The 14,990-nt window shown below is 43.4% G+C and overlaps 3 protein-coding genes across 5 annotated transcripts in view; 1 reads left to right on the top strand and 2 right to left on the bottom strand.

Annotated features, from left to right (window-relative positions):
* The window catches only part of LOC106808325 (ranBP-type and C3HC4-type zinc finger-containing protein 1-like), a 6,082-nt gene extending 5,570 nt beyond the window's left edge, over positions 1-512 (bottom strand). Inside the window, exon 1 of the mRNA XM_014810996.1 lies at positions 500-512. The gene's annotated coding sequence lies outside the window, so the exon portion shown is untranslated. The remainder of the gene's footprint in view (positions 1-499) is intronic.
* The window catches only part of LOC106808321 (DNA excision repair protein ERCC-6-like), a 15,293-nt gene extending 2,848 nt beyond the window's left edge, over positions 1-12,445 (top strand). For all 3 annotated transcript variants that reach the window (XM_014810986.1, XM_014810987.1, XM_014810988.1), the window contains exons 2-15: positions 1,688-2,362; positions 2,826-3,031; positions 3,395-4,114; positions 4,531-4,672; positions 4,792-4,920; positions 5,872-6,024; positions 6,170-6,305; positions 6,501-6,671; positions 6,996-7,289; positions 7,569-8,114; positions 8,562-9,951; positions 10,215-10,331; positions 10,977-11,184; positions 11,563-12,445. In XM_014810986.1, the coding sequence (XP_014666472.1) occupies positions 1,713-2,362; positions 2,826-3,031; positions 3,395-4,114; positions 4,531-4,672; positions 4,792-4,920; positions 5,872-6,024; positions 6,170-6,305; positions 6,501-6,671; positions 6,996-7,289; positions 7,569-8,114; positions 8,562-9,951; positions 10,215-10,331; positions 10,977-11,184; positions 11,563-12,019 (5,319 nt within the window). In that variant the 5' untranslated portion in view covers positions 1,688-1,712 and the 3' untranslated portion in view covers positions 12,020-12,445. The remainder of the gene's footprint in view (positions 1-1,687; positions 2,363-2,825; positions 3,032-3,394; positions 4,115-4,530; positions 4,673-4,791; positions 4,921-5,871; positions 6,025-6,169; positions 6,306-6,500; positions 6,672-6,995; positions 7,290-7,568; positions 8,115-8,561; positions 9,952-10,214; positions 10,332-10,976; positions 11,185-11,562) is intronic.
* Positions 12,439-14,990, bottom strand: part of LOC106808323 (40S ribosomal protein SA-like) — a 15,018-nt gene continuing 12,466 nt past the window's right edge. The window contains exons 4-7 of the mRNA XM_014810991.1: positions 13,548-13,706; positions 13,243-13,371; positions 12,759-13,056; positions 12,439-12,584 (exon numbers count right to left, since the gene is read on the bottom strand). Of these exons, the coding sequence (XP_014666477.1) occupies positions 12,544-12,584; positions 12,759-13,056; positions 13,243-13,371; positions 13,548-13,706 (627 nt within the window). The 3' untranslated portion in view covers positions 12,439-12,543. The remainder of the gene's footprint in view (positions 12,585-12,758; positions 13,057-13,242; positions 13,372-13,547; positions 13,707-14,990) is intronic.

A 14,990-nucleotide genomic window follows, 5' to 3' on the forward strand; every position in this document is an offset into this window, starting at 1 on the left:
TCCGGTATACCGGACCGTACCCAGGGTACGTTAAAGCATACCATAGCTCTAGTACTATAGGAAGTATAGCCCGGTTTCATTAACTGCTAGAGGCAGCGGCAGTTAATGAAAGCGGGCTATAGTACTAGAGCTATCGCAGCACATGCATTTTGCATGCGATCTCACGAAATTTCAATGAACCCCGTTCTGTCCCAATAACCATCACCAAAATATAAAAAAGGTTATATGGGACAGAATTACTTGGTCTAGTTCCGGCAGTACCCTGGGGGACATAGACCCTCTCAGCGCCACTGCCACTGGCACTGGGCCACGGCACAGGGACAGAAATTCTGTTGTTTGTGCACAGCACGTCATCGCGTGCGTGCTGTGAACCTGTGTGTTGCAGAGGAGCATTTATACGGCATTTACAGACAGTTATTACTAATAGTAATAATAGGCGAAAGAGAGTAGAAAAAAAGGCTTTGGTAGTAAATATATTATATATTTCATGTTTATTTACCATCATTTTATTATTTAAACGTTCCAATTACCTGTGCAACAGGTTGGCAAGGCGGCCCCAATGTTTAATTATCAGCAGTAATGACTCGATCATCTGTAATTTGAGCAATAGACACGCCTTTTCATTACATTAATTGTAATTCGATGTTTATTTATTTTATCTATTTGTTTAGGTAATTATCCATATAAACATACTGTTAAAACAATTTAAAAATTTAAGAATGCAGATAACTACAAAGGATATTTACATTGTGGCTTATGTCAATACAGATTGGTATTTGGTCCACTATTTCGATATATAGCCATTTCTTGAAGCTAGGCTAGGCTGATAGGGTCTATGTCCCCCAGGGTACTATCGGAGGGTACCCTGGGTACGGTTCGATATATCGGAAAGTACCTCGGGGCACTACGATATGTCGCTGCGTACCCTGCATTGTCCCACCGTACCCTGACTTTCAGCCAACTGATGTCGTAATACATACACTCTGTCAAGTTACCACATCACATAGAAGAAACCTCAAAACATCGCAATCCAATAAAAATGTATGCTATATGTTTGGACTATATTTTTCTTTTTCCTTTTTCATATATATTCATATTTTCATTTTCATATTAATTTTTATATCATTCAAATATTCATGATCTGAGAGAAATTTTTCCTAATGTACACCACCAACGGGCACAACAGTGCTATCAACCTGCATGTTGCATAATTACACGGTGATACATACAATTTCCAGAAGAAATGCGAATACTGAAACGGATATTTTGCGGGAACGGACCGGAAACAATGAACGGGAGCATAAAGTCAGGGTATGGTGAGACAATGCAGGGTACGCAGCGACATATCGTATAGTACCTCGAGGTACTTTCCGATATATCGAACCATACCCAGGGTACCCTCCGATAGTACCCTGGGGGACATAGACGTACCTATCAGCGCTAGTATTAGTAATCACCCCAATCGTTGCCACATCGGTTATGCAAATACCTATTGGCCATAGTACTATGACAATCTCAGTGTAAACATTTCCATCACAAGTTTTGTATCAGTCCTGAGTGCTACTACTACTAAATAGCTTAGTTATATTATATTATTATATTGCAGCTAAGTTATCAGCGCAGTGTTTTTGGCATTGTATCTATTATTAAACCTGTTCTATATTGATATTATTGTCACTATTTACAGTATGGTGTGATTGTGCGTCAAAGGAATGGACGTACCACCTTGCAAGGAAAATATGTCTTCCAAGAAGGAGCCCATAATCAACCCTTTGCTTATAGCTGACACGAACACTGAAATTATGCAAACAGTAATTGAAGATGGCATGAAGATGACGTCGAACCCTGAAACACAATTTTCTGTAATTTGTAGCAGTCAAACAACTGCTGACACCCAACGTACAACCTCTCAAAGCAGTGCATGCGAGATCACAGAAGAGTTTGGTGGTGGCACCCATCTCCAAATTAAGTGCAGTGGTACCTTACCCATAACGGAAATGAATGCAGCGGAATTGCCCAAGAGTGACTTTCACATAGGGGCCAGCCAGGATACCAATAGTGGTAGCACAACATGTGCAATGGTATTGAACACGGCAAAGAGCGAAACAGGTGACATTGCAAGCTCTGCGTGTACAGGCGACGAGAGGAGGGGCCGATTCAGCATTGACCGCTCGATGATTGATGCAATTCCAATGGAGAAGCAGGTGACAGAGCTGCAGGGTCTTGGTGTTAATGTCTACAGCCAGGAAGACTTTGAGGCAGGTGTCATGGCTCAACTGGATCAAGCTGCTGAAGAACAGGATCGTGAGAGGATTGTCAAGATGCTAACGCGAGAGTGCAAGACCGTCGCCGCGGAGATCAAGTACGCTGCATCTTTGTATAGCGTGAAGCTCAGTGTACCATTTAGATCTAATTTAGAAAAGACAGACAGTATTTTGAAGACTGTACTGCTTAGCAAACCGAATTTTACATTCATAAATTGCTACATAGATATAGAAGTGCATAGCGACATTTATTTTAACATTTTTGTGTGAGCTGCAACTAAAAAGAGGGTGGACCTTGTAATCTGTGAAAGACTTGTGAGCAAACGTAAATTATCATTTTTAATTGTGTAATAACAGCATGTTTATTATGATGTAGATAATTGCTTTTATCTACTGCATGTCCTTTCTGTTCCTGTGAGCGGCAACAGCAGCTAACTTATGTAGTGATTATGAATCTCTAGGAGCGTCAATTAGAACTTATATAGAAGGTAAGCCACATCTGGCATCCAGCACCACATCCACATCCAGCAGCTAACTTATGCCGTGATTATGAATCTCTAGGAGTGTCAATGAGGAGGTGAGCCACCTCACGAAGCTGCTGAGTGCGCAGACTGCACAGCTTCAATCTGGTGGAAGAGAAGTGCAGCGACGACTCGACTCAATGCGCAACCAGAAGGAGAACAAGTTGAAGCAGCTGAAGAAGCTAAAGGCTCGACATCGGGCACTGTCACGGAAGCTTGACGGAAACACTGATGGCGCTGATGACGGTGAGTACCTTTGTCCTTACCAACATTATCAGCATCCAACCATGCAGTGTTACAATTAGTACATGATGTATTTACTAATAACGATGGTGATAGTAGGGTGGTGGGAATAATAATTAATGAGAAATGTTTTTTAAATATTAAAATTGGAAAAATATTAAATTCAGGTCATCAGTTGAAACATTTACAGTCTGCCTTTAGAATGATAATCCATTAAACGGTGTTATTTGTGTCACATTTATGCACAGGTTAATCAAGTTGTACAGTGGCATCCTAATTTTCTGTATGGATGAACATTTTCTATTCCTACTGATAAGTAATGTAATAAACATTGCACCTCACTGATAAATTTTCTTGGCTGTGTAGGTGATGAAAGCAATGAGTCACTTGCCTGCATTTTGGGAATAGAAACGAATAAAAAGGAAACGGATGCAGAGCGATTAATCAGAACTGGAGAAATAACTCCGTTTGGAACCACTGCCATGGGCGGAAAAGTTGATATCAGCTCGCCGAGATCGATAGAGAAATTGACTAATCAAGGCAATCAATCAAAACCAGTTGGCAAGCCCAGCACATCAACACAGCTGTCAGATTTCGAGCTCTATCTTCTTGACCAAGCTAGGCTGACAACATCTTCCAATAAAAAGCGTAAGAGGGAAGTGACCAACAAAAGGAACAGTGCAGAGACACGGAGCAGCCTGAATGCCGAAGACAGTGCTTTTGTTCACCGACGCAAACTCATCGAAAAATCATCCAGTGCTAGCGCAAAAGTCAGCACATCAGTACGAAGTAGTGGTGCCTCCTTGTTGTCTGGGAATATATTGGGAAAACGAGGACTCTCAAAAGACAGAGAAGATTCAGACAGTAGCTTGTCAGCCCATGAGCCAGAGATCAACTCGGACCTTGTGAACGCTGTGCACAATGACATGCAGAACCGTCTGGGAAGTATACATGAAAGGAAGAGGAAGTATCCAGGAGTGAAGCATGGGCATGGGGGTGAGTTTGAGGAGTATGGGTCTGACAAGGAGTGGAAGCCAGACAGCCAGGATCTAAACTTATATGACCCGGAAGAGTTCTATCACCCAGGTATGGCGATCTTTGGATGGTTTTCTGTTGTTGAATAAAACACTATCTAATTTCTATGAACAGTGAATCTCGTGTATATAAGCCAAGTGTGACTGTGAGACAATACGTTTGTGCAAATCATGCAATACCTGACCATTTCGTGGATCCACTCCTATGACTAATACAATGAGTGCAGAAAATTGGAGAAATATTCCCGCCATTATTACTCACCCAACCAAACGGTTTGCACAGAGGGTCAGGAATCAATGTTAATGTGTAGCGCAGTAAAAAAACCTCATAAGTAGCTTTGGTGATTATAGTGCAGATAAGAACCAGAGTTTTGACCAATATTTTCAATATATCCCTAATCAACAATAATGTGGGCAGGTAAATCTGTTGGACTTGTCAGTGAACGACTTTTCACATATTTTGCGTAGAAGGTGAATTCAGCAGTGACGAAGAGACTTCACTGCGAAAGAAGTCTGCTTTAATGAAGAAGAAGAAATCATTAAAGAAAACAAAGAAGGTCAATCTTGCGACGGACGACGGCAGTGAGCGTCAGTACATCAATAGATTAAGGTAGCAATGTTGCCCATACTTACCACGAGTGATTCCTCTAATGATCACCAGAAGCTTCTCAATAATCTAAGATGGAGTGGCTCTCATTAGTTCTCATCCTACCCGTTCTACACTTGCAGGCAATACAGGAAGGAGCAATTGGAGCAGAAACAGGAGAGAATTGAAATGGGAAACCACGATGAGGATGAGCCGGAAGAATTTGAGGGTGGTCTCATTGTGCCTGGTCGTCTCTGGAGCAGATTATACAGGTATCTGGCTAGAAATACTTACCTGGATATATATATATATATATATATATATATATATATATATATATATATATATATATATATATATATATATATATATATACCTTCTCAAGGCTGGTTTTCAAGGGCAGGTATCAAACCAGCCACTGTAGTTAAGTATATGGGAATAAATTGGAGTAAACAATTTCTCTGTGAAGCCCGATGAACTCGAAAAGAAAGGCTGTCCTAGTTTCAGCGTTCACCTCCTAGTCACAAAATGCTGGTGGTATTGTTCAATACCATTTACCCACTGTAATGCATAGATCAATGGGTGTTTGGAAATATTTTGAAATCCCAGGTTGCGCATACTTGGTGTTACTGCAAGGTTGTAACAGTCTTCCTAACCGTTCTCATATATCTTTACGACCACTTCAGTACTTACTGGTATTTTGGTGGTATTAACTCTGGTAATTTTTTACTGGAATAATCAGTAACATATGTTCGCTATAAGGTCATACCATATTGGGCTATATTTTTCTCGATTATGCAGTTATTTATAAAATAATTCCTTTAATATACCATGATGTTATTAACATAGGCAAAGACTCGTGCACTTACGCGCGCAAGCACATGCATGCCATCATAACCAAAATTGGACTCTCTAGACCAACCACCACACCACACCATATCCCTGCTAGTACTAAATTATTAAATACAAAAGATGTGTTGCGTCACATTTACTACCAAACAAATAAACTCTTGATACGGCTTACACACAAGGAGCTACCCGGTTCACGTTTAAACAAAAAGCTACCGTCTACACCACCGTAAAGTTTACTAAAGATGTATGAGTGACAGTAGGGGATGTAAGAAAGGTGTAGCATTGTGTGATCTCTCTAACCATGGGGATCTAGCTGACACATGACTAGCGTTTATCGCGTGTGGTGCATTTTGTCTCGACGTCGCTGGCAGGTATCAGAAAACGGGCGTACGCTGGATGTGGGAGCTTCACCAACAGCGGACCGGAGGCATTGTTGGGGACGAGATGGGACTAGGCAAGACCATACAGGCCATCGTGTTTCTTGCGGCACTGAAGGAGAGCAAATTGCGGTCGCCTGGAACAAAGTAAGAAGTAGTACTCTTTCTTGAGACTTATTAATTCTTGCTGTTAGGCACCTTGATCAGTGTTTAACAACTGCATCATGCTCGTCTGTTTGTACTGCACATCAGCTCCTAATGTTTTTATCACTAGGTGGTGTTCTTTTTTTAGGTACATCGGACTTGGACCTAGTATTATTGTTACCCCGACAACCGTGATGCATCAGTGGGTGATGGAGTTCCATATTTGGTGGGCTCCATTCAGGATAGCAGTGTTTCATGATACTGGCAACTTCGTTGGCTCAAAGGTAAAGTAACACATGAGGCAGGATGACCCATGCTAATGATCTATTAGTCACTACACATAATATATACAGTAGCATCTCGTATAATGGTGTTGGTTCCTTCTGCCGAAACCATTGTAACTTTTTCCAAACAAATATAGAAAATACATGTAAAATTGGCCCTGCCTTAGTAATTAGGACCATTATCTTTTATTGTAGGCGTCATTGGTGCAAGATATTCAGCGTGATAAGGGTGTACTCATTACATCTTATGCGGGTGTAGTGCAGCACCAGAAAATGCTGGTGAAATACGACTGGCACTATGTTATCCTTGATGAAGGCCACAAGATACGTAATCCAGATGCCCAGGCCACACTAGCTGTGAAACAGGTATACCATGTAAATCCCTTTAGACAAAAATCGACATCGTTTATGACATTAACGCAAAGGTTCTTCGAAAAAGTTTACTCTATCGACTGCTCAAGCAGATATGAAGTATTAGTAGATAATTGATGAAATCTAGTGAAACGGGGGTGGTATTGAGTAAAAGCTTGAATGCTTTAGTCTTTTAACAATTCGTTTGATTTTCAAAAGCTAGGAGAGTGTGAATCAAATAAATAATGGTAGTCTACAACAACATATTACTACTACTAGTAATAATCTCAATTATTACAATATATAATTAATAATAAATATTGTAATTAACTCTTACAGTTTAGAACGCCTCACCGGCTCATCCTGTCTGGTTCGCCTGTCCAGAACAACCTGAAGGAGCTCTGGTCGCTGTTTGACTTTGTGTTCCCGGGCAAGCTCGGCACGCTGCCCGTCTTCATGCAGCAGTTCTCCGTTCCCATCACGCAGGGAGGCTACTCCAATGCCACCTGTGTGCAGGTAACGACGGCGTACAGGTGCGCGTGTGCATTGCGCGACACGATCAGTCCGTACTTGCTGCGCCGCATGAAGGCTGACGTCAGGGACACGCTCAGTCTGCCGGACAAGAACGATCAGGTAACCAAGGTCAATGGAGAGCTGCCGGAATCGGTGATGAATGCTGTTTGCGCAGAAATGCTGCGGTGATATGCAGCTTGGCGGAGTTCTCATCGTTATCTCGTTGGCATTTTTGTCATGTGTGAAAGGTCCAAAACTATTGAAATACACGATCATCTAGCCTGGTGTCAGTGGAATCGGTGGCTGTTATTTGTGATGTCAGAATGACTTAATTTGTAACAAGTTGTCACCCCCTTCCAGAGCTTCAAGGGAAAATGGGTGCATGAATTTCCATTGCAGGTGCTGTTCTGTAGACTGACAGAGGAGCAGAAAGGTGCCTACCGTGAGTATCTCAGTTCGGATCAGTGCCAGATGATCCTTGGCGGAAACTACAAGATATTTGTTGGCCTTATCACACTGCGCAAGATCTGCAACCACCCGGACATCGCTACGGGCGGGCCACGCGTCTTCGACGATGCCCAGGAGGAGGCGCTGCCCGACGACCTCAAGTATGGCTTCTACCGACGCTCGGGGAAGATGATCGTGGTTGAGTCGCTGCTGGAGCTGTGGAAGCGGCAGGGTCACCGCGTGCTGCTGTTCTCCCAGAGCACGCAGATGCTCGACATACTGGAGACGTTTGTGCGCTCGCGCGGCTACGAGTACGTGCGCATGGACGGGAAAACCACCATCTCAACACGGCAACCCCTCATCGCTCGCTTCAACGCTGACCCGTCGATCTTCGTCTTTCTGCTGACGACGAAGGTCGGAGGTCTCGGTGTTAACCTGATTGGTGCCAACCGCGTTATCATCTACGATCCAGACTGGAACCCAAGTACAGACACACAGGTAATTTACGAGAACCAGCTGTGAGGTCAGAATTGGCCCATCTGTGTGAGTGAGGTGACCAGCCCCCCTTAGATACCGTTCCTAGGTCTGGCATGCTCGTCCAGCTGATACCTGGTTCACTAAGCAGCATTGCTTGTGGAATGTCGTATTCACTAAGTTTTTGGCTCAGGTTTGGTAGAAGTCATGTCGCTCGATAGATGATGAATGGCTATTATTGACACAGAAGTATGTAGGGCGAAGAATTTGCATTTACAAAGTAGTTTGGTTTCTTATGCAATTTTGGTGGTCTGATACTGTATCTGTATTTGGAAGAACACACGCTTGTACTTAAGGTATGGCATATTCCACATAAAGGTCCTCTGAACAACATTTAATAAAGGAACCTTAATGTTACCTGTTCTTCAAGTGGAGTGCCCCATGTAAATGGATTTGCGTCTTGGGTTGTAGGCGCGAGAGAGAGCCTGGCGGATTGGGCAGACACGCAACGTCACCATCTACAGGCTCCTTACTGCCGGAACGATAGAGGAGAAGATCTATCACCGACAGATCTTCAAGCAGTTCCTTACGAACCGCGTTCTGAAGGACCCGAAGCAGAGGCGATTCTTTAAGACGAACGACATTTTTGAACTGTTCACGCTCAAGGACGACAGCGATCGCACGGAGACGAGCGCCATATTCGCCGGAACGCAGTCGGAAATCACACTGCAACGGCAATCGTCGCGAGAGCAGAAGGTGGCGCCATCTGGCAGCAAAAAGTGGAGACACAAGAAACATGCACGTCACAGCGTTGGCACTTTAAGAAGCAAGCGTGTCGGGAGTGAACGACCTAGTAGTGTCCGACGAGAAAGCAGGTCCACAACCAGGGTCGAATCCGGTGGAATGGCGGTGTCGTCCTCTTGTACTGCCAAACGAGATGCGGTAACAATGACACCACTGCACCAGGATCAGGTTTCTGGAACGGTAGACGGATGTGCAAGTGATGGTGAAGAGGCTGCAACAGGTAGTGTAGGACAATCCTCAACAGGTGGAGTCACCGATCCAGAAGTTATCAATGCGGAGAAGACAGTTATTGAGATTACAGACAATCGACCAGCAGGCGTAGACAGAGTCGGACCAACGATAAAAACGTGTGATGGAAAAATTGCGACAGACCCACCATGTCTTTCAAGTCCACAAGGTGGGGGCCACATCTTAGATAGCCATTGTATGAAAGCTACTTTGGAGAATGCGGAATGTGAGGTGAAGCTACAACTTGACCAACTAAGCACGAAAGTGGAAGAAAAAGACACTAATGATCGTGGTGATGGTTATGTATCAGGATCAGACTCCCAAACCATATATGATGCTGAAATAACGGCTGTAGATAGAGTTGCCATTCAACCACAGAGCGAAGATAAAGAACAAATTTGCGACTCGGAAACAATTACAGATGGCACTGAAGCATTAAGTGACAGTACGGCGTACCACGTGGCTGCTATTGGTATCCCTGATAATACAACAACAGTGATTTCAGGTACAGAATATACAATGTCAACTGCTGACGATACTTGTTGCCTCAGTGGAGTGCCAAACTCGGCTGTAGATGGTGCTGCGGAGGCATGTGCGAGTGCAGGTGAGATCTCTAGTGAACCGATAGATTCTAATCGAAGTGGGGACATCAGCACAGCAGAACCCGCTGGTCTTGCCAAGCTGGCCAGAATGCGGGAGTTGGCACACAAGCTTAGCGAGCAAATAGCAAATGGCATGCTTGCCCGCCCTACAAAACATGCTAGCAAGAAATCTAAACGTCCAAAAGAAAAACGAAAGAAACGTGCAAAAAAGTCACATGAAGATGCTGGTACGCTTATCTAATGGTTTACTTTTAGTGATAATTGCATGCATTTATCTCTGGTGATGGAAACAAAAATATTAAAATATTAATGGTGATACTATACTTGCTATTCTTAGCGCAAGCAAGAGAAACTCGATGTAAATTAATTTTCATCAACAATATAAGCTGACAATCCTTTGTTTGGAAACTTATGAACTTCTGAGTCAACATCTGATTTGCCATCTAACCAAAAAACTTACTGTTGTTTTATCATGTGTAATTTGTCGCAGATGTCGATGGCGTGAAAATAAGTTTCCTAGAAAAGAAATGTCTAGAGAACAACAATGCTGCTGATGATCATGCACAGCAAGATGACTACGTGCTCAGGAAACTTTTCAAGAAAACTGGCAAGTGTCAATATATGTTGCAAGGAGCATATACCTAGCTATTAGTCACTAAAGTATTTAGTTTATCGGAATGCCATTATGTTACCATATATGTATAATGCACGACTATAGTTAATTTTACGTATGAAACCATGGTATACATACATATATTTACGTTAAAAATGCATACATTAGCAGGGATTGAACTTCTTCTCGCAGGGAAGGTGTTGCCTTCGGTTTAATTTTAGCGCACCACAAGGCAAACATTACCTTCAATAAAGGATTTTCACGCGCACGCACGCACACACACTTTTTAACAACATTTCATGAGAGAGAGAGAGAGAGAGAGATCCAAACAACACTTAATTAAACGAAAGGATGCAGTAGGACCCCAGAAAGGGCAGACATGGCAGTTTGTTGCCATGAATATCATCCATTTTTCAACAGTGTCACGGCAAGGATGGAGGGCAACCGTGACAGCACCTGTTGTTGGTGCTCTGGTCAAGTTGAACCCCTCAATTAGTTTCCTTTTTTGTAGTTACTCAAACTTCTCTGTAAATTAACTGCAGTTCAGGTAGCAATTTACTTAACAGTATAAACACGTTAAGTCCCGAATATCTTTATGTTACTGCCACAATTGCTCACTAACAGTTTTACACTTCGCAGGTGTTCATAGTGCCCTTAAGCACGACAACATCATGGACTCCTCCACGCCTGACTACCTGCTAGTGGAGGCAGAGGCAGACAAGGTGGCCAAGCAGGCTGTGAGCGCACTGAAGCAGTCACGCAGACAGTGCCTCGGTGCAGTGTCTGGTGTTCCCACATGGACGGGTCAGTCAGGAACCTCAGGGGCACCACCGGGCATAGCCGGGAGGTACGTGCCATTAGAAGTGTATAATATCAGGGGTTAATAATGACAAATTGTCGTTTTTGTTGACAAATTGACATTTGTCATTTACAACCCCTGATAATATCAATTATAATATTAGATAATTCCCCAATGTTACGAATTTCGGGTGTTATCAAAGGATGATAATGATAGTCCTATAATCATATACCTCGGATCATATGCATGTGATATGACCGTGGGATCTTCAAGCAGTTAATGTCAGTCTGTTACTTGAAACAAAGCCAATTTTCGTTGTTTCTGAATATATGCCCAAGATACATTGTGTAAGTATAATTACAGATATGGAAAATTGTAACAGATTTTACAAGTAATCAGAATAAATGGCTGTTTCTTTTACATTAGGCCAAGGTTTGGCCAGAAGAAAAATACCAGAATAGTACAGCCTGCTGCTACAGCTACTTCTGAAAAACCCAAAGAAGAAACGAAGTCTGAGAAACATCCAACTCTTTTCACCGGAGAAGAACTGGTATCCGCACAAGCAGCTGGTGCCATGACGTCACAACAGTTACTATCTCGCATTCGTAATCGCAACCACGGCAGTGGGGAGGGAGACGAGCTGTCGTTGACCATGGAGACACCATCGCTGGCTCAGACAGAACTTCTCACAGACCTCAGAAATTTTGTCGCCTTCCAGGCGGCGACAGATGGCGCAGCAAGAACCGAGGAACTCCTCGCAAAGTTCAATGCCGAGGAGAAGATAAACAATGTCGTCTTTCGCTCACTGCTGAAACAAATCTGTGACTTTCATCGGACGCCCTCTGGTGGTGGCATTTGGAAGCTGAAGCCTGAATTTCGGTAGCATCACTTGTAGCTGGGGGCACAGCATGTGATGAAAAATTGTCTCGCTTGTAATTTTCGTGCATTTGTGATCGTACTTGAATTCAGAAGCATGTCGGTTGTCATAATAGGATTAAATAAGCAGGTTATTCTGAAATATTGTACATTTTGTATTCCTAATCTTACCGAAGTTAAAGTTTCGTTACTAACTTTTTTACTTACAGCAAGTTCAGTAGCTTTAAATACATCACTATTTTATACCAATAACATAGTAATATATAGTAGTTTTGATCATTTATATTTTACTTTGTTTATTGGTAACTATTGTTATCATCCTTATGTTAGAATGTGATACTTATAAGTTTCATTATGGAATCTGTATCATGTATGATGATGTATATGGAAATAGCTAACAATGTTGAGAATAAAAAAACAACAGTATTTTAAATGTTAAGGAAGACAACTTTATTCCAAAGAACACCACTGCTTTGCTTTCATCACAAGTTGTCATTCTGAATGCTGGTTCTGCATTTATTTCTTCAGCATCTAACCCCAGTTCTCAGATCCAGTGCCACCCCACTCAGTTGCTGCAAAATAAAAGAAAAAAACGATTTGTACATTAACTGAATCAAATAAATTCTGTACCATTTCTTCTCAAATTTCCCAGCTTCGCTACACTGGCAATTATAATTTTTGGTAGTATGAGAAATGCAACTAGAATAACACACCACGAGACTAGCACAGACGGAGAGTATACGTACTAGCAGTAGGAGGTGCTGGGGAGGCGGACCAATCGTCCGTCTCAGCAGGGGCGGCTGCAGCCACAGGCGCAGCAGCAGCAGCAACACCAGTCCACTTCTCATTGCCGGTAGCAGGGGTGAACGTCTGCACAGGGACGGGAGGCACAGCAACGCCCTCTGCAGCCCAGTCCATGGGCGCTGCTGCCATCGGCGGCTCTGTCCACTCAGCAGCTGCCTCGGGTGCGGCAAAGTCGGGCTGGGGAACGTGCTCCGGTTCCTTAATGGCACGCTCCTGCTGTTCCTGCTCAGCCTTCTCTTGCTGCAAGGTGATCACACACCATCAGTTTATAATGCTTTGATTCTATTCTGACATGAACCACTAAATCATGCATTAAATATCCTCAACCGGCAGTCAGCCCATTACAATATGTCACACGTAATGTGCAAGATGCACTAGTGCACGGTCATTCGAATACTAGAAACTGCTGATAGTAATAAAACGCACCTCTTCCGGGTCACGATAGAAGTACATGTCCACCATGACATCCCAGGGCACCTCACGGCTAATGGTTCCTCTCAGACGCAGCACCTCCCGTGCCAGTAGCCACCACATCAAACCGATGGAGTGCACACCCTGTACAACACACACACACACACGTGAGTGATACACACGTTACTCAACCCCGCTGTAAATCGGTTAGAAAAGCAAATGAAATAGCATAAATCGAGTTCATTAAAAAGGTTGGAAATTCTAAAATTTGTTTGTGTGCATGCATACATGTACATGGCACCGAGTCCAACAATTCTCACCTTGTTGTTGCATGGAATTGCAACGTCAACATAGCGCAGCGGGGAGTCGGAGTTGCAGAACGAGATCACTGGGATATTGACGTACGATGCCTCAGTGATTGGCTGGTGGTCAGCCCGTGGGTCACATACGACCAACATTCGCGGCTCTCTGAATGCAGCCTGCATAAAGACAACACGACAATGAAGTTAGACTTTCACAAATCAAAGCACACGTTCTCAACAATTATTTACATGCAAGTCACGAGCATCATTGTTTCCTCCAAACGTTCTGACAGCTCATATACATTGGTATATGGAGAAATAAGCATGGTCAGAGATGGCACCTGAGGCGTGTTCAACAGCGCGAAGGCTCGTAGCATGAACGCAGCGCCACTTGAACGACACACGAGCGCTCCTTGGCAAGGGCTTTTAGTGCGCAGAGATGGCGGGGCCCCATGGCGCTCGTCCTCATGCAGATTTTAATGCGTGCGGCGATTTTAAAAAAAAATGTCTTCGAAACAAGTACTAATTAAAGGGACAGTAGGCCGCTCTAGATATTTAGCTGCATAACTGTAGCTTAACGTGGTATAATCAAATGCGTGCTATACCCAGCTATGTTATTTGTCAGCGAGATACTTTTTATTAAATTGATTTACAGCATCAAGCGGGGCTACGAATTTGAAGGCGGCGCTGCGATGACAGCCGCCGCGACGCGGTGACGGGGTCGCTGCTACGCGCGCTGTATAAAAGGTTGCGTATTATGCATTTTATTTTGCAGGTAATGACTCGGAGAGGCTAATGCACAAAAGTGCTAATTATTTATTTATATCGCTAAATGGACTATTTAACGAACGATATTGCCTTTTTAGGGCAATTTTATCCAGTATTATAACTGAAGAAGCTATATGTGCGTGTTATAAGATATTCACAATCGGCTTCTTGGCTTGTTAAATGATTCAATTTAAGTAAACACCTGGCGGTGCTGTAGGGCGCTATGGTGGGAAAGTGATTTTGCGGCCAACTCTCAGTCGTGGCGGCGTTTGAGTGGGCGCGGCAGTGATAGCCTGGGTCCGTTGTGGATCACACTGTAGTTGCGTTAGTTTCTAAACATTTAAAAAAAAAATTACTTTTCTAATGGGTTGAGTTGAACTATGACAAGTTTTTATGTAGGCGCAATTATAAGCCGAAATGTAGGCCTGAAATAGTAGAGGCCGTAGAAACGCGTAGAGGCTAGCTGTTGGGCTTTAAAGGCGGAATTAGGCGAGATCGAGGAAATTGATATGATGCTTGAATTCAGAAGTGAATGAATGAATGAAAATGAAATTAAATTGAAGGTGCAGAAATGTTTAGATGGGCGCATTCCGCGCGGCAGATTGTCTCGTCGGGCCATCGGTTTGAAACGCAACTGGGCGTGGCGCGGTGCGCGAAGCAGTTTCGGGGAGCAGGATTGCGGGGCGATGCGGC

The sequence above is a fragment of the Priapulus caudatus genome, unplaced genomic scaffold (assembly GCF_000485595.1).
Source record: "Priapulus caudatus unplaced genomic scaffold, Priapulus_caudatus-5.0.1 Scaffold268, whole genome shotgun sequence".
NCBI classification, from domain to species: domain Eukaryota; kingdom Metazoa; phylum Priapulida; class Priapulimorpha; order Priapulimorphida; family Priapulidae; genus Priapulus; species Priapulus caudatus.